Source organism: Apiospora aurea (assembly GCF_038362705.1).
Source record: "Apiospora aurea strain CBS 24483 chromosome Unknown utg000001l_segment0_segment0, whole genome shotgun sequence".
Lineage (NCBI taxonomy): Eukaryota > Fungi > Ascomycota > Sordariomycetes > Amphisphaeriales > Apiosporaceae > Apiospora > Apiospora aurea.
This window is the reverse complement of record NW_027117388.1, coordinates 678,768-698,303: the sequence shown is the minus strand read 5'-3', so window position 1 is coordinate 698,303 and position 19,536 is coordinate 678,768. Positions and strand designations below refer to the sequence as shown.

General features: G+C 50.6%; 3 protein-coding genes across 3 annotated transcripts; 1 reads left to right on the top strand and 2 right to left on the bottom strand.

The window, feature by feature from the left end:
- Positions 1 to 9,521: 9,521 nt before the first annotated feature.
- Positions 9,522 to 11,111, bottom strand: PG986_000237 (uncharacterized protein; the record flags this gene model as incomplete). The annotated part of the gene is made up of 3 exons (XM_066836459.1): positions 9,522 to 9,993; positions 10,079 to 10,927; positions 11,062 to 11,111. 3 exons carry the CDS (start codon positions 11,109 to 11,111, stop codon positions 9,522 to 9,524), a joined length of 1,371 nt encoding a protein of 456 aa, XP_066705352.1.
- Positions 11,112 to 11,608: 497 nt separating this feature from the next.
- Positions 11,609 to 13,642, bottom strand: PG986_000236 (MFS general substrate transporter; the record flags this gene model as incomplete). Its single annotated transcript, XM_066836458.1, has 6 exons — positions 11,609 to 11,690; positions 11,761 to 11,938; positions 12,144 to 12,198; positions 12,258 to 12,410; positions 12,497 to 13,181; positions 13,311 to 13,642. 6 exons carry the CDS (start codon positions 13,640 to 13,642, stop codon positions 11,609 to 11,611), a joined length of 1,485 nt encoding a protein of 494 aa, XP_066705351.1.
- A 2,225-nt stretch (positions 13,643 to 15,867) lies between these two features.
- PG986_000235 (uncharacterized protein) lies at positions 15,868 to 18,764 on the top strand (the record flags this gene model as incomplete). The annotated part of the gene is made up of 5 exons (XM_066836457.1): positions 15,868 to 15,963; positions 16,020 to 16,733; positions 16,793 to 17,392; positions 17,454 to 17,697; positions 17,752 to 18,764. 5 exons carry the CDS (start codon positions 15,868 to 15,870, stop codon positions 18,762 to 18,764), a joined length of 2,667 nt encoding a protein of 888 aa, XP_066705350.1.
- Positions 18,765 to 19,536: the final 772 nt, after the last annotated feature.

Below are 19,536 nucleotides of genomic sequence, written 5' to 3'. Positions count from 1 at the left end.
ATATTATTTAGTAACGCACCTTTTCTACTTCTCGACCCTTTTATATAAATTGATTTAATTATAACGCTTAAAATTAATTAAAACTATTCGCTATCTAATTTTTCGCTTAATTCTATATTTTTTTATATATTCGCGTATTATAACCTATCTCGCCGTAAATATTATAGCGCCTTTTACCGGTTACCCTCCGCTTCGACGAACCCTTATTTTTATTTTTATCGGGCGCTAAACGCTTTTTTTTTTACCTTTTCGTCTTATAACTGCTAAAATTCTTTAATAATAAGGGCTTTTTTTAAGTTAAACTCGCGATTTTTTAGCTTTTTTAGCTCTTAAAAAATATTAAATTAACCTCTTTTAATATATATATCTTATTATATATAAGGGTTATTTTATAGGCTATTTTAATTATACCCTTCGCTATTTAATTTATTATATTTAAAATCGGCGTTAAAAAGCTTTCTTAATAAGTAAACACCCTCTTTTTAATATAAATAGAATACTTAGTTATTTATTAAGGGTTAAACGGCGTTTAAAGGTTATAAGTACTAGCCGTCCCTAAACGAAATAGGTTAAGTGTAAGCGTCCGGAGACGTATATTTAGTTTATTAATTACCTCGTTAAGGTTATAAAGTACTAAATTAAATACGTTAAATCTAGATTTAATATTAATTTTTATAAAAATAATAAAATACGCGGCTTTAAAGGCGATAAAGAACTTAAACTTAATAATATAATTTATAAAAGCTTTAATAAATAGCTCGATTTTTTTTAAATAAGTACGCTTTAAAGGCGAATAAAGTATTATATTAAAAGGTTAAAATAAATGCGATAAATAAGGAGGTATATTAATAATAATAATATCGTTATCTTAGTAATATACTTTAAATTCGGCCGAAATATAGTTTTCGTGATCGTCGAGAATTAAGAGGCGATAGCGACCTTTCGTTTACGATCTAGTATATTTATTAAAATATTTAATCCAGTTTAAGCCTATTTCGTTATTAGTCTAGCTATTAAAAATCGGTTTAATTACTTAATCGCCTAGTAAATCGGTTTCGCGAGACTAATTCGCGAGGTAATATTAACTTTAAATAATTAAAAACGGCGGAATATATTAACCTTATAAATTAATGTATTTAATCGCCGTTATTTATTCCCGATTATTAAACTAAACCGACTTCGTTTTTTTACGCCGCTCGGCACGTATTATAACGAGTATTAACCCGATTATACTTATTATAAAGCCGGTTTCGTCGAAATTCTATATATTTTCGTCGATAATCTCGTGTTTCGCTTTTATATTTATAACTAGTATAAACTAGGTAAAAATAACTTTAAAATCTTTATAAAAAGCCCTTTAATAATGATATTAACGATTTATTTTAGTTTTTAAATCCGGGTTACGGTTAATAAAACGCTTAACTTAATACTTATTAACACGGTCGTTACCGCGTGACGCGGTAAGAAAATTAGCTATGTTTTTTATACTAGTAAAATCGGAAAGTATCCCTCGAATATTTAAATTAATTATATACTTATAAAATACCTCTTTTTCAATTAAATTTATTTTACGTCGTTTCGGTTAAATTTTACGTTTTAAAGTTCGGCCGTAGATTCGATAACGTAAAATTAATTTAAATATATTATAAGCTTTTACTATTACTCTTTAACTTATTTAATTCGATCCGTTTCGTATCGCTTAAATTATTAAAACTATCTGATCTTTTTAAGATTAATTAGGCATTATAGTTATAAAGGTATTACGCGTTAAAGTTTAATTATATTAAAATTAAATTAAGGTGCGTCGTTAAGTAATATACGTCGCGTAGTAGTAAACCACGTTATAGTTTCCCGTTTATTAATTTTAGTTTATAATATTATAATAAACTATTAAAAAATTAATTAACTTAAAAAATCGTTATAATTTTTAATATATTAATACTTTTTATCACTTATAATTATAAAAGTATTTATTAAACCTCGATAAATAAGTAATAAAAAAAGAGCACTATTATTTTAAAGTTATTATATAATAACACTTATATTTTTTTAAAAAATAATTATTTTAATATTAAATTAAGTTATCTTTTAAGTTTTTAAATAAAATTAATAATATAATTAACTTAATGCCGAAAAAGCTAATTTAATACACTAATAAAATAGATAAAAAGTTAATAAGCATTAAACTTAATAATTCCGATAATAATAGTTAATATATTACAGTTTCTATATAAATTACTAGTAAAATGCATAAGTGCGCAGTTAGAGCTAGATTAGCAGTGCTCTTTTTTTTGTCATCCGCCTGCCCGGCCCAGAACATTAAACTTGAGCGATCGCCCCTTGCAACTCCCTAGAATTAGGCTGCCCCTGCGAGCCTGCTGACCAGTAATTTTAGCATGGCGAGGCCCTCTTCAGCGGTCCCTCAGGGCCCTCTCTCGCGTTCTTGCCCCCTCGCTCCCCCGCTCCCCAAAAAAAGGAAGGCAAATCCGCAAGGCCCTGTCGAGTGTTTTTGTCATTCTGACCATCCCAACCACACCACACCCAAGGCCTCACTACCCGGTCATGCCCAATATTGGAAGACGCATGGGACCCGTACCACGACACCGCAGCAGTCTGCCGTGTGGTGTCGTTTGGCTCAGCGCTCCGTGTCTGACTTTCTTCCAATTAGGGGGGTTTGCTTAAGCTCCATGGCTAAGTCAGTGAGCACGACTGCAGTGTAGATATGAGATGCTGACCACTATCCCACGCGGCGTCCACGGCAGCTTGTCCATCATTTACGATGTTGGCACGCCATGATTTTCGTGCTTATCGGAACACCTGTGCATTAGCAGAAGAAGAAATAGATGAACAGGAAAATGGCCACATTGCTTCCGAATGGCTGGCCAGTCGATCGCTACGTTCGTGCAGAGGGGAGAAGGGAAGGTCAGTCAGTACCAAGCAGTACGCACATTGGACGTCAGACGACTACCTCCCAAGCCGCGTCACTGAAAGCACATTAGCCTGGAGGCTCATGAGTCCGCCATAGCGTTGCCTCGCTGGCTTGGGTTCACTTCTCGGATAATACGACACTGGCTCAATATATTGAGCACCGGTCTACATGGAAAGAGGCTCATATTGATGTGACACTGCAACATCCTCTACATACAGTGCACACGCTGTTGAGCGGTTAGGGCAGGCGATTCACCTCGGCTCTGCGAAACCCCGCGGGCCTCCACATACCCTGTCTCATCAAACCCGAGTGCCCAAAGGATGCCGAAAAGCAAACAGCAAGCAACCCAGCCCAAGAAGAATCATTCATTTCGGCGGTGGTCATCGCTAACGGAGCACGCTTTGCCCCTCATCGACCACAGCTGCCATGCCGTATGCCCGCTTGGGCTTCACCCACGACGAACAACAGGTCGGTCTAATCCAGCATCATGCGATGTGCCTTACTCCTGCTGCGGTCTCTCGGCATTCTAGTTCTGATACTTGGGTGCGTCGGACTTATTAGAGTGCAGCTTTCAGGCTTCGGAGACAGTAGTCGTTTCTTTGGCGGCAAGGCCCCCCCTCCTGCCGGCTGCTGCATATGCAGCGGAGTGTTCGTCTCGTTTTTATCGAGCAGCTACTTTAAAATCATACCCTGCTGCTCCAGGTTATCGATATTACGACTTTGGGGTAGCTGGCTTTACTGGGGCCTTTGCCCACCATTACTGGGTGATACTCGACACGTCACGGATTCAACTTAAACAAGCCTGATGATAGTCTACCTAATTAAAGACAAAGGTGTGTGGTAACGACGCCACACACACCACACGCACACCTTTTTTTTTTTTTTTTTTACCCCCGAACGCCCTCGCAGGCTATGGACACTTGCAGGGGACCTGGGGGGTACTTTGAATTCATAGGTGACCAAGGTTCTCGCAAACATCACGGCCACGTACATACATACCTCTTCACATTTACTCGGTACTGCCCCCCCCCCCTTCTCAGATTTCTGCTCAGACCAAGACCCCAGCCCAAAAGTTAGCAACGGCGTACCCACATGGAGGGTCTCTTGTCACGTTTTGTCCGACAACCGATAGGAATACCGATGTTATGGGTACTTAGTCCCAAGTCTCGCAAGCTGCCGCCATGGGTGGCGTTTTGGAGCATCGCCATCACAAACAGATTGTATACTGGTACAGGTATCATGGGCTGGCTTCAGATGAGATGGTGAGTGCCCATGTCTTTCTTACGAGCTTACCTCCTCCATATTCAAGGTTCATACTTCTCTCGCCGGCAGGCAGTCGGTGATGACCTACACATGTGACACACGCGAATTGTGGTGCAGCTATTGGGGTTGACTAGTTTATTTCTACGACCGCGAAGCGAGGCAGTGAAGTCAAGAACTTCTCAAAACGAAAAGGAGCGAAGCAGACTGAAGCAGGTTTTACCCTACCATGCCTACATGTACTTCATGTTGAGCCCCGTCAGCTTGCCGTACCAAGCTGTAGCAATGCTAAGAAATTCTGGAAGATTTCTATACCAACTAGCAGCTCTTTGCAGGTTACGAGCAGGGGTGCCTGGGTTTTAGGTTCCGTGACTCGCAATAGCCTGGCTCTGGCTCTGGCTCTGGCTCTGGCTCTGGCTCACATACGGAATAACGCCGCAAAAACAACCTCAGGGATCCTTCCGCCTGGAGAAAGCCTTGTTAGTTAGGGTTCCTCCACCGGAGACACGGGCGTGTTCAAACAATGCATCATTCGCCAGTGAGGGAGCCTTGTCAGCGAGCAAAGCGCGCGATGCTACGGTACGAGTACGTAACGCATGATTAGACACGAAGGTTTCCATGCTTTCGTCACTTGTCGTCGAGCCGGGCGAGCCTCGGACAATAAGTGAATCGAATATTGCGTTGTATTGAGCGATCCGATAGGAGGTTTTGGCAGAAAACCCCCAATCTCCAGCGCCAAGCCTGTATACTGTGCTTTCCCATGTGCGTTCCACCGAGGCAGTGTTTCGTTTTTTCCTTCCTCTTTCTCAGGCAGATCTGCAAGTGTCTATCGGCGACTTGACTTCCCACCCCCGAGTCTCGACTTGGATGCATCTTATTAGTGAAGCACAGCGGTCGGGAGCCAGGGGGCCCTTCTGTTCCGAATTCGAGCCCGGTGGCGAAGCAACCCAAATCCTGCCAATCAACATTCGCACGGCGAGGCTATTTGGATTCCGCCTTCTGTTTATGTACAGACGATCACATCGAATCGAACAGCGAAACGATGTGCGCTTTTGGGGTTGGAGGTAAGCTGATGACTCTGATTGGCGTCATGGGAGGGAAAGGGGGCTCAGAAATAGCAAAAAGCAGAATGTTCGCACATACTAAAATTACAACATACGCATATGCGTAGTAGTGGTATGCATGCAGGTGGGTGGTAGGTTAGGTTACTTAGGATATGAATTAGTTTAGCGTCGTATTGTCGTTTCTGCCATCCGGAATGGAACCCTGAAGTCATATCGACTATCGGTGTACGTACCAGAGGCGCCGGCCCTCTGGATCTGCATTTTACCTTGCTCTATATCCAAACGGGTCCGAGCCAGTCAGACCTCAAGGGGCTGAGATACATAGGCGGGGTGGAGTTCCCATTTCACTTTCTTCTTCCCTTGGCCTTGCCTTGGTGAGAGAGCCCCCCCCCCGGGCGCCAGGCTCGAGAGCGCGTGCCCCAGGCAGTCAGTGTCCAGGGCCCCGTCGAGACGCCCACTACACAAGTCATCATATGGTTTCGTCGGCATACGGTCTGAAAAGGTAAGCTATGTCGTATTTCCCTTGTGTAGTGTGATACGACAGGGGTGCTTTTCAGTCGTCTCGTCAGAGACGGAGGAGCTGGCGCCCGCCAACCAACCTAACACAAAATGAATCTTGACTTGATTACCTTTTGCCATTTCCAGACTTGTACGTTGTAATAGCTTCCATCCCCCTTAAGGTGAAACCACTTTTTGCCAAGCAGCACGAATCGGCCTCGCCTTTTGTCGAGATGGTTTTTGGCCCGCGTCTTCATTTGCACACATCACTCTCAGACCCCATGCCCATGAGTCCATGAACCCATGAACCCATGAACCCATGACCATGACCATGGCCGCATTGCGGCACCCTCGGGCTAGAGGTATATTATTACACATGCTTGCCAAGTATGATATGCGCATATGATATATGAGAACTATACTACATACCTACAGCTACTACTCAAAGGAGAAGGCGGCCTGTCTGGTTAATATTAGAACCTTGGCCCGTAACGAGTCGACTGCTACGAGTAGTAGTAAGCTGCAGCAATGAGATGTGCAACCCGACTTTCATATTCTGCCAGCCATCGATATTAGTCTTGGTCCAGCAAGCAGCTAGCTTAGAATGCTCGCAAATTAAGAAGGACGAAGGAAAGGCTCTTGCTCGGCCTCGCAGACACCGTGCCACGAGAAACAACTGCATCGGACCCAAGGACCGCCTCGTCGTTGCAACGCAGCAGGATCTGGGATCAACTTGTACCAGACCAAGCAGAAGATCTCCGTGGATTGGGGGGTTGGTGGTCAGTGGTGGTGGGAGGTGGTATCACCGATATCAACCACAATCAAAACGGACGTCTGGAATACTGGATATAGCTGCGCTATTTCTTCCTTGGAACTGGGTGTTGATCGAAGATAGCCGCATGAAAGGCACACAAAACCGAGTACCACCACGGAATCTGGACGGAACACGACGATGATCCAGCTGTGTGCTCAGCTATCAATCAATCTCCCTCACTGCACGGAAGCCGGAGCCGTTGCATAAGTGCTATACACATGCTTGTACACATGAACACGATGCCTCCGACCCGCCTTCTTTCATGATAAGTTACTTGTACGTGAGGGTTGGTAGGGATCGCAATCCACTGCCAATAACACCAGGCGCCTGAGACTGGGTAAAGTAAGTAGTCTACCAGCTTCTGTGCCAGTCTACCCCCAATTCCCTACCCAGCGACTGCCTACTATGGAAACGGTAGCTCCCCGCAGCAGATGCCAGACAAGCTCCTCCGGCTTAGCAGGCACTGACTAGAAACCGACTGCGCATGGGGGGCCCTTGGTCCCTTGGAGCTATTTGTCGCGCGCCGTACGGAGGTACATACACCTACCTAGTGCCTGCTGCGGCTTGTGATGGAATCAATCAATCAAAGGTGGGCGGGTGTTGTTGTTTCTGTCCTGTCAGCACACAACAAACAGACAGCGAGCCAGCAGCGGCGGCGGCGGCAGCAGCAGCAGCAGCATTAGCATTAGCATCCTCCGCCGCTCCATTGATGGAAGTTGACTGGCTGGTGTACATGCGGTACACCATCCATCGTTTCGTCCTTCATTCATGCCTTAGGTTAGGTTTGACCAGCAGCACCTGCCTTAACCCTTAACCTACAGTAGCCTAGCAGGCCCGGACGACGACGCTTCGACCAGGCAGGCCAGGCCCGGAAGATACAGCCTCGATCTTGAAACGGACAGCCCGACAACCGCAGACGTGGGCCGCTCCCTTCCGCGTGAGTACTTAGCGAGGCAGCCAACTGGAAGCTTTCGATAGCTGCGTGATCGTCTCATGAATTTTCCTTTGCTTCCTGGCCCCTCCTCCTTTTAGAGCGGTGGCTTTGGTCTCTCTTATTTTTGTTTAAAATTGTTTTCATCTGCCCGCCTGCAGGCTGCTTGACAAAAGAGGAAGTGAGGGTCAAACACGTATCCCGGTACATCGTCAACAACAATCACACACCGGGCCAAGGTACCCTCAGCAGTACCCTCAGCAGCAAAAGGAACCTACGGGCGTTTCGTTTCTTGCGTCATTGCGAGCGCTAGCATCGAAGCCCCGGACGACTGCGAACAACAATCGCTTCTTTTTCCGAGTCGAGATGCAAAAATGGCCATGACTCAGACACGATCGTCGCATCCTTCTTCCCAATGCCCGACGCTATTGATTGGCACGAGAGTCGCCGTATGATGTATCGTCATGCAAAGCTTCGTTCGTCCGCGTCGCCTCTTAAAACCTCCTGTGCGTGTGTGCGTGTCGTCTTGTGTGTCGAACCGGTGCTAGGTAGAGGTAGTAGTCTAGCGAGCCACGACGGCCAGCCGAATCGGCCTATCCATTGATTGTTTCGCGGAGACGCGCAATCCAAACGTCAAAACATGATGCTCTCCGTCCCTTCGCCCTCGGTCGAGAACCCTGCAGACGGCCACAACGGGTAACGGAATCAGTATCATCATCATCATTATTTATTGCCATCACGGGCAACGCAACGTGAACAGGCAAAAGCACCGTCGCCCACACCTTGTGGCCCCCTGGTCTTACTAAAGATACCCATCTTGCCAACGATTCCCTACGATGACACTCAGAATGCATGTACGCCGCCATGTACGTACATGCGTGCATACATACATTTAACCTACAGCACACAGCACAGCACAGCACACACACATGCGCAGGTCGCTGTAGGGTAATCTATGCACGGGGGGTACTGTATGTACGGCTGAGGCACGGAGGTTGTTCGACGGATCGCATTACCTGCCTTGCGTCTCCATGCAGGCATGCGCATGCATGACGATAAGTGTACAATGGCTAACCGGCCATGCAGCTGCTTGCATATGGACGGAGGAGTGGACGGGTGGATGGGTGATGGCTCTGCTGGTGCTGGTGCTGGATAGAGTGAAGACATACCCGTAGTACATACTACCAGCATACCTGGCCAGCCAAGCACCACCAAAAAAAGGCCCCAAAAAGACTTCCATGCTTGACCGATTCATATCCATGCTGGTACATGTCTTATTAGCATATCGCTTAACTCAGTGCATGCGCGAGCCATCCACCAGCCAGCCGCACATGAGATTATCAGATGGAATGTGTCGACCACTGCCGCCCACCTCCCACTTGGGCAGACTCACCGCTCCTTTTTCCCCCTTCCCGCCAACAAGACGCTGGATACTGGCTCTATCGCCCTCGCCCTGCGCTCCGGCCCAGTAATAGTATGTAATGGACGGCCTTTTTCGACACACTCACGCACTTGACGCTCTAGAAGGACGCAGCAAGCAACACCCAATGCGGGGATCGGCATCCACTTTGAGAAGTTCTCGGCCGGCTCCTCCTGCTCTTCGAGGCTCCTCCCTACTCTCGGCCTCTCTCCGACTACTACGGTAGCGTAGCGCCGCCCTTCGGCTCGATTCTGGCCATTTCATTAGGCGAAGGGGGCGACCGTTCCCAAGCATCACGTTCCTCGCCCAATCGCTTACCGGTTTCGACCAAGATGGTTTGCAGGTCCTGGGCCCGACCCAGATCTCCTTCTTGTGCACACGCCTCAGACACCACACACGCGGAACAAGCATCCTGCTTCTTAGTGAGAGAGACAGTCTGTACGTGCCACATAATAGCCGGCTCGATAGGGTAGGTGCAGCCGCCCGTCGTCCAGAGTAGGGGAGGCCGGCAGGGAATACAATATGTACTTCAGAGAGGGTCATATGGGCAAACATGGCTTGCAGCCTTTCACAGGCGGAGATTGTCTGTCAGCTTGACTACATGCCTACGACAATGGAGTTGCTTTTTGGTCCGGTCCATCACCCCCGTCTCCCATCACCTGTGTACCGACGCCGCCAAATCCCTCCACCTGCACCTTGCTCGTCGCCAACTGGACGGCAAATCTCACCTTTGTATCCGCATCCCAGTCATCCTGGTGACACAGCAGCCCGTACAACATCCCAGCGATGAACGTGTCACCGGCGCCAACGGTGCTACAGTCAGGGATCTCGTCAGTCATATTTTCTGGTGTTTTCGCTCCTTTTCTCTCTCTATAACACGCAGGCGTATCTATTAAGACGCTTGGATGCTTGCTTTGTGTGGGGTGTTGGTGGGTGGCGGGCGTGCTTGTGGTGCTGACATACTCTACTACGCGAACAGTCTGCCCAGGTCGTAACGCAGGGCAAGATACGCATCTCTTACTTGGGAGCGACAGGCTTGCCGCTCCCTCTGCTCCCCATGTGCACAAAAGCAGAGACCTGCATCCCATTTTTGATCTCGTCAGCCAAAGGGTGCCGCATGAGTTGACAAAAAGGAACGTCGTTTCGTCCTTGCAACACTTACGCTCGGCGTGCCACCTCTGATTGGGCCATCAGGCATTCGTGGGCACTTCGGTATCCGTTACTCTGCCATATCGTCAGCTTCGCTACTTCCCACCCTTTGCCCGCTCCTTGTGGCATCCGTTGGGCCGTGAATGTATCAACGGCAGTACTAGCAGCCACCGACCGCCGTCCAACAACACTAACCTCAGCCCAACTTTTGGAATAAAATACGACGTCCGCTTCAGCCGCCAACTCTTGCAAGCCTTCGCGGTCCGGTTTTTCGACTTCGACGCTGATGCTGGCCTTCGGCATCGCCTGCCGGAGATATTGGATGCAGCGCAGTGTTGTCTCCGGAATGCGACCCTGCACCACAAGTAAAGTAGCGGTCGTCAGAATTGCGTCTCTTAGTGTGTTCGGCACGGGTGAAGCCAATGGGGAGGGATTGGGGCGACGCACCTCGAAATGCACCCACATGTCATTCCGACGGCCCAGTCCTTCGATGGCGGCCTGGAACTCGTGTACTGACATCTCGGGTAGGTCGTTGTAGTTGACCAAGGTCCGTGTGCCCGTCGCCTCGCTACGAATGATGTAGCTGCTGGCCGGCTGGTCGTGCTGCTCGCGGTATATGCACCTCGTGAAGTCGACGGGCGAATCAGGACCGAAGGAGTCTCTGACCCTGGCCGAGGCCGGACCCTCCGCCGAGGGGAGGCATGAGATCAGATACGGCCTGACCTTGTGACTCTGCTGACCTTGCTCCTGCGCCTTCAGGAGCTGCTGCAACACCTCGAGCGAATTGGGGCAGTTGCCGCCGCGTCTCACGCTGAGGCTGGTCGCCCTGAGCTTGGAATCCTCCTCTGGAAAACGAGGAACACTGTAAGAAAACTCCTCGCGGTCAGACATACATATGCACAGATTCGAAAGGCCGCCGATGTTGGCCCCGCGTCGGTTTCAGCAGCAGGTAGGTAAGGTAAGGTAAGCTCGTAAGTTCCGTGCTGCCCTGCTTACCTGAGGATCGTGTCCAGATAGCATGCTCCTACGCAGACAAGATTGCGCATGGTGTCGTCGATGCAGAAAGCGGTGATGGGTTCCACAGTAAATCGCTTCCCCAATCCGTGATAGTACGTAGTTCCGAATAGGTTGTGGTGGTTTCTGGTGATAGGCCTGAGACGAGACACCTGCAACTAAAACCCAACCTGTCTGTCACCGGTGTGGGTTGTGACGTCAACAGGATGTTGCGGGAATGATAACGGTCGGTTGGGTGTCGGGTTATTAATCGACCCCGCCGCCTGCCAACTCGGCCCTTCTTGGACACAACAACACTTCACATCTCAGTCTACAATCACTCGCATCAACAAGATGATTATGATATCTGATATTGCCTTATCGCCGGTTCTGCATCGAGGGGGGAAATCCTCCTATCTGCGATGTTGATACTTATTTGCGATCCATCATTATCCCAAGCTGTTGACTGATTACGCCAGAATCATGACCACAATAGTATGCCTGTTGGAACTGCACGGTAGGTATATGCTGACCAACTCGGAAGAACCGGTTATGCGGACTTGATGTTGTTGTCGGGCTGGAATGCCAGCACTTTCCTGCATATCCTTTCCTTGAAGTTGTGGCGCATCCTTCTGTAACCCTCCTGTTCCATTTTCTCTCGGCTGCACCGCCGCTTACTCAGTCACTCGCTCGCTCACTCACTCACTCATGGTGAGGTGAGACCACCCCCTCGTCGGCACCATGTACCAGCAGCCTGCGCTGGCCACGATGAGGGCCAAGACAATGGGCTGGAGGACCGCGACACCCGCGCTCGTCGCGACCAGCCCGGTTAGCGACGGGAAGATGGCGCCGCCGGCTTGGGCGAGGACGAAGATGAAACCTGCAAGCGAGCGAGGCCCAGGCCTCCTGTCCGTTGCACACACACCCCCCACGGACAGACAGGCAGGCCCCCGCCCCCTCCCCTCATTGTCAGTCATCGTGTTGGTTCGTATTACGGTTGAGTAGGTCTAGGTCTGGGTTTCGTTTGTCATGCCGTGGGGGGGGATATGGACGCGTGACAGGAGGAATGGAATGGGATTACTCACCAAGAGCTGCAGGTTGCGATTTCTTGGGGAACAGCTTGGAAGCCACTGACATGCCCTGTCATGTCATATGATCAGAACACACTGTCTTACCTGTAGGTATATCCATCTACTCACCGTAGCGAAGAAGGGCCCGGAGAAGAAGCCCATGAGACTGAGCGCGACGGCGCTCGCGACGACGTTGGGCTGCAGCCAGAAGACGAGCTGCAGGGCGGCGGCGGCGGCGCTGTACGCGAGGAGCATGCGGCGCTCGCCTAGGCGGAAGGTGGGCTCGGCGAGCAGGAGGCGGCCGAGGAACAGGCCAGCCCAGAGGCCCGTGGGGACGTAGCCTGTGGCGGCGAGGGGGCGCCGCGCACCGTCGTGAGGAACTCGACGACCCAGCCGCCGGCCGTCAGGAGGGCGCCGAAGTTGAAGAAGTAGAAGAGGCTGAGGAGCCAGAGGGCTTGGGAGCGGAGGAGGGCGGCTAGCTCTTGGAAGGCGGCCTTGGTCCTCCTGCTGTTTGTCGTTGTTGTTGTTGTTGTTGTATTGGAGGCATGAGTCGCCTTGCTCCAGAGGCTGTCTTTGAAGGCAAGGGCTACGCCGGCCATGTTTAGGACGCCGATGCCGATCAAGATGAAGTAGACTCTCCTCCAGCCCCCCTCGACACCCGTAGCAGCAGTACCAGTACCAGTACCAGTCGTACTCCCCGTCGTGGCGACGAGGCCCGTCGCAATCAGCGGCCCCACGAGGCAGCCGAGCGCGTAGCAGGCGTGGATGAAGCCGAGCCAGCGGTGCGGCACGTGGGGCAGGCCGCTCACGAACGTGTTGGCGTGCGAGTCCTGGTAGGCCATGCCGAGGGCCTGCAGGAAGAAGGTGGCGCAGAACTGCGGGAAGGGGCTGCCGCCGTCGCCGCCGCCCCAGCCCCAGCCCCAGGGCCGCAGGCACTGCGCCAGCAGCTGCAGCGCGGCGCCCGCGGCCAGGAGCTGGCCGAGCGTCAGGTGCGGCGTGAGGAGCGGGCCGGTGGCGGCGGCGAGGAGCCAGCCGGCGAAGGTCGAGACGTAGCTGATGAAAATATGTTAATGGAACATGGTCTTTGCCACTCCGTGGTTATGCGTTTTTGCCATATTATTTCATATTTCATAAACAGGATTTCGCATTATCTATGAGAGCGCTACGCCCAGTTTCACCTACATGATAGCTACCTCGCCCGTCCCGATGTGGAACGCGTTGATGATGTGAGGAATCAACGGTCCCAGAGTGCCGTCGTTGATACCGGCGCAGATGTAGGAGAAGCCGGCAACGAGCAACTTGAAGTACGGGACCGCAGGTGTCTGGTCTACCACTGTAAGGTGTTGTACAACGGCCGGACCAGTGTCGGCGCCAGATGTAGTAAACATGCCGGGCAAATTCCCTGCTTCAGGATCCCCGGGATCTCCCCCGTGACAACGTTCTGGCCGTCGAAGTTCGAGCTCGGCCATGGGGATGGATTGGGGCTCGGTGGCCAATACTGTCTGTGTAGACATCTCGACGAAGACACGGCAGGTAGCGAGGAGAGATATCAAATAGTGCATTGATTACTGCGCAACAAGAGACGGCATCTCCTCTTGGAAGCGGTTGCGGTTTTTCTACCGGTAACTGTCTATCTGTAGACCATACGGGACAGACATGCTGCTGCCCCATGATTCGTTCGCTTGGCGAGAGCCGTGAAGCAATTCGGTTGAAGTCCGGCAGACGTGTCGATCAGCGATACCCTTGGCGGTCCCGACATCCCCGAGCAGGGCCGCGATGTCGGCGCATTTGGTTTTGATGCTCTCTATCCAAACTTCTCTGGTGTATTGTGTGGTTGGCTGCACCTGACACATTGTTTCGGGGGAGCCTGGCTACTACGCTTCGTTGTCCGCAAGTCAATACCACACCCACAGCACACCGAGACAGATCACGGGAGGTCGGGAGGTGTGTCCAGATCGACAAGGCCGAAAGCCCCGGTACGAAGGAAAAGGATCGCTGGGAGCAAAGGTGTTGCGAAAGTTGACTGGACCACTCGGAAACAGGAAACGGGCGCTGGGCTGCTACGAAAGCTCGAGGTGCAGCATGTTCCTAGGAGACCAGTTGTAATCAATGTTTACCGAGTCGAATATATTCAGGCCTTCCCCAATGTGACGTTGGCACCGTACTTGGGCAGGTATCCTGGATGACGAAGCGTGTGTGCTTTGGCGGACATGCGACACAGAAATCTGCGACCCAGCATCTTTCGCGCATGCAAGGTGTATATGTTAACCTATTCAAATGAACTGGGTACTCTTGCTCGTTGGGCGTGGGAGGCGTTGTCAAATCATGGCCAAACACATCGTCTTGGAGGCTCGTGGCTGGTCTAGGACCGAGTGACAAGGCGCTGATGGTGTTGGGATGCTTGATGGAATCGGTGGAATTCCGTTCCAATTGTTCTTGGTCGCTCGTCATCAGCTGGAGGGCAACACACTTTTGAAGAGCCTGCCGTACAGTCCTGGGGCGCTCTTTCTGGTCTTTTCGTATCCGTCAGCAAGTACGATGCTTTTCATAACGAATAAATCGGTCAAGGTAGGGTAGGGGAGATGCAGACAACGTAGCAGATCGAGACGACAGCCGGTAGAGACGATTGTAACGAACGACGGAGGCGACAACGTTAGACCAGTAGACCACGACATGGGAGACATGCTGCTTCAGAAAAACATATCATTCCTTCAAGTACCATACACACAACCGCATTTGCAGCATCCAGCCGACTGTTCACGTCCAGATCGATCCCATTGCCGACACGTCAAAACCAACATCATTTCGGTATCCCCCATTATAGCCGTCGCCGGTCACCAGGGCTGCTGTCGTCGTTGGAAGCGCTGTGATGGATCGTCTTCTTCCTCACATCGATCCACGAAGGACCGGCTGCGACGAAAAAGAAAAGAGATGCAATACTCAGCATGAGGGTTACAAAAATTCCCTACCCGGCCGAAGCCAAGTAGGAGCGGTCTTAGTTTAGTTTTCAACTAGCAAAAACGCAATCTCGGACGAATCCTCACTGATATGCGTAAAGCCCGTGCACCAGGATGGAGAAGAAAAGAAGAAGAGAAGAGGAGAGAGGGCGGCAGGAGGGCGAGATACTTATACGGTGGTCAGAGTGGGGCTTATCGGTATCGCCATTGGGTGATTGAATGCAGCAATTGACGGAGGTGGGGAACTCGTATCTATCTCCCTAATCTTTAAGGAAGGAACCGTTATCCTACCAAAGTCAGATACGCTTTTGATGAAAGACAATCAAATCCTGATACTGGAAGGTAAAATGACTGCATGTCCCATTCACACAACAGATCAAGCAGCTGCAATTGCTGCTTCACTCTAGTAGGTTTGGGTTTTATTGTGAAACGAGTGCGTTACACGTACACGGGGCTCATCGCTTGCTATCCTTGGGAGAGCTGGTGAGGGCTGACGAGGCAGTGAGAGGGAGAATGAGCTGGCCTGACCGTAAATGACGCTAACCAGGCCGTTATCTGGCTGCCATGGATTGAATTCAATGCAGCGTGTAGTGTGTCCACAGCCGATTCGTTTCTACGTCCGTCCATCGAAACTGTGAAATCAACGTCATATCGCGCCGCAACCCGTCGGCAACATTGTCTCGTAAATAATTCAACCTCGCCATACTCTCTGCATCGCGAAATCTCCATCCAAGTCTGGCCCATTGCCCAAGACTCTTGTGCCATGCTATGACGCTGCCACCATGGGCGCCAGCGACTCCAAGCTAGTATTTAAGAAGGGCATCTTCAGGCTCTCGGAGGAAAGGCACATACCCGCCGACGACGAGTACTGGACCCAGGTAATGCCGTCTCCCACGTCGCATCTGTGACACAAGCTGATCTCCCGTTCCATCAGTTCTGGGAGCTCCCGGAAGCTGCAGAAGACATCTTCAGCCTCTTCGCGCCGGCCGACATACGACGAACGCGAGACAACGCCATAGAGAATCTAGAAACGCTGATATTAGCCGTCACCTCCCGGTTGTTCATATTGCGCCATCATCCCTCGTTCCCCGACACCGAGCTTGCACCCGAGCGAGATGCCCTGAACTGTGTTCGGGTCCTGACCCGCATACTGCCGTACATATACGAGGTCGAGAGCCTTCAGGGATGGGAAGATCAGTTCTTCTGGGGCACTAGGCGGAAACGGACGAGACGAGCTACTCTACAGAATGAAGTGCTCTTCGATGAAGCGCAAGTCAACGAAGCCGAAGCGAAGCGACCGGCGGACGAATATGAGGAAGCGAAACCCCTGGCCGAGGAGCTCATAGACACCCTCATCGACCTCCTATTCTTCTCGGACCTCACGGTGCCCAAGCAACCACATGGCAAGCCCAAGGTCACATATGCCATATGGCAAAGTGGTGTGGGTTGTAATACGGCGGTAGCAACGACGAAAGAGCACGAAAACAACCGCAGTGAAATCCTCCGACTGCTATTGACCTTGGCTGGTCAGAGCATGTATGAGTCGCCGAGCGTCTTGCCTACCAAAGGCACCAAGGCATTGACCTACCTCTGCACATGTACAGATAAACAAGTGGTGTTGTCGGTGTTATGCTCTTTGCTGAACACGGTACGTTTGCCCCCAGTAGTGATATATACGCAACAGCCCCTGACCCTATCTATATCTAGACACTCAAATACAACCCTGCGAGCTGGAGGGTGCCATACAATGCTCTGGTGTTTAAGGACCCGAAAGAGATACTGGTGACATACACGTTGCAGCTCTTGCTGGTGACGATACTTTATCCAATCCCCGAGACCAATTCCGGCACACCGCAGAAGAACTACTATCGGCACTTTCTGGGCAGGCTACACCGGCCTCAGGACTTCCAGTTCATCGTGGACGGCATGACCCGGATTCTGAACCAGCCCTTCCACGCGAACACCACATCCTACATACCCGGAACACAGGCGGTAACTAAGTTCTCTCCTGAGACCATCATGCTGTTCTGGGAGATCACGCAGTGCAACAAGCGGTTCAGGTCGTACATGATTGATACAGAGAGGGCTCACGACTTCCTCATCCTGATACTCTACTACGCCACTGAGTATAAGTTGGACGCTTCGAAGCAAGGCGTCGTCCGCATGTGCGCTTTCCTTCTGCAGACACTAAGTGTAGAGCCGAAATTCGGCATGAAACTCAACAAGTCTTTCGAGGGACAAAACACGCTGCCGCTCATCATCAGGATTGCGGGTTTCAGGGGTACTTATGCCGACTTCCTGATACAAGTAAGTACCGAAGATAGCACTCCCCCCCCCACGTGGACCAGGCGCATACTAACAGTCCCAGTCCATCTACAGTCTCATAACCACGAGCCAGGGCAAACTCTCGGTTATCTACCCGTCTTTGTTGGCTGTGATCAATAATATATCAGCTTACGTGGAAGGCATTAACGGGACTACCTGTTCCAGACTTCTGCAGTTGTTTTCGTCCATGTCTTCCCCGTCCTTCCTTCTGGCCAATGATAGCAACCATGATCTTCTGAGATCATTATTGGAGTCCATGAATGCCATCATTGAGCATCAATACAAGAGTAAGTTACTTAGTAATGCCATTTATACACTTTATTGACTGACACGGTATATAGAAAACCCACAATTCGTCTACACGATTCTGAAACATAAGAAGCGCTTCGAAGCGTTGCGCTCCTTTACACTTGAGAGTGGCCAAGCAGAGATCGAGAGACGGAACCGTCAGCGAAAGGAGTCAGGACAGCCGGCCGATCCATTAGATCTCAGTTCAAGGGACTCTGTGGATAGCCTGCGAAGCCCTACCACAGCACAGCCTCGGACACCCACACTGAGCGATGTTCCGGAAGATGGCACATTTGCCATTGGGGATGATGAAGATGACAGTGACGAAGATGAGGATGAAGAGCGTCCGACGCCAGCTCAATCAAGCCCTCGGGAGCCTCCATCTCGAGCCTCGTCAATTGCCGATCCAGAGGATGCCGTTCCAACACAACTCAGAGGCATGTCGGAGAAAGCTCGAGGCAAGATGCCCGCGGGCACACCTTCGTTCTCAAGACAAAACAGTATTACCAGTCTAAGCGGCTTCTCTGCCCAAGCAGGCGGGTCGGCACCCGGCATGTTTGAACCGTCGGCGCATTGGATCGAGAGTTGGCTTCCGGAACTGCCTCTCCACACGGTTCTGACTGTCATCCAGCAACTCACAGTGCTCATTAACCGCCAGGACTTGACCACGGGAGAAACCCCGTCTGCGGATATTATGAAGAAAATCCGAGATGCTGACCTTGTTGGTATTGACCCCACGCCTATCCGGGTCCATTCATTTGAATGGTCACCGCTGGCTCTTGGCTGGTACGAGTCGCTGGTCTGGAGTTTTGCTTTTGCCAGTGAGATGCAGATCTCCAAGGGGACTGCGGGTATATGGAACGGGACCGCGATCAAGCTGTTCAGGGTGCAAGGAACGGCACCTCAGGGACCTAGCTTGTCCAGCCCCCGTGGCGCCATCGACATGGTCGGGACATCGATCGTATCTCGGATCGGGGCCATGAACCTGCAAGGAGGGCAAGATGCCGGCGCTACTTCTTCGGCCGGTGGTAGTGCGGCGTCGAACAGGACCACTCAAGAGCAGTGATTGGGAGACGTCGTGGTATGATAGCTGATATTGGCAAGAGGGAGGTGGGGGTTTGCGCAAACGGGGTGACTACGGCGATTAGTATAATAGTACGGCCACGAGCCGCAATTTCTGGGGCAAGCGGACGTTTGTAGGTTGTAGGGTTCTGTATAGCATCGGCGCGGGCAACCCAGATACATTCTGAAATCCATTTTATCCGGCCTGACGTGTCTCTTTTCGTGTGATTCTAGTTGGCTCGCCTTGTCTAGACCCTGGTAGGGGATAGATCGTCCCATACGTGCCTGAGTTGAAATATTACAGTCGTGATTTGTTTGTTATCCAGCTTCGCCAAGCTATCTGGAGTCCACTACTACACCCTCCGGTTCGTTACTTTCTCTTATAAGAAAGTACACTTTGTAGAAGGCAAGATGTTCTCCCAACCTGTCAAGTTAGTTGGCTACTGAGGCGCCCTCATTCGGAAAGCCCTGAATGATAAGAGTGGTGAGCACTGCTTCTTGTTTCGTCACTACAGACCACGTCGGCTGAAACAGGCACATACATCGCCATATATCTAAGGAGCTAGGATTGGCCTACATACTCGAAATGAGTACGTCTGTGGCGCTCGCGGCGGCACTCTTACTAGCGGCTTCGGATAGGGAAGAGGGGTTTCAACAACGCTGCGAAAATGCTGTGAGCTTGTTTATGGTGACTAGTCACAGCCATGACTCTAGCCTATCTTCGTCTTGTATGTTGCGTGCTATCTTGATATGGTAATTTGATAGTTGCCACCTCT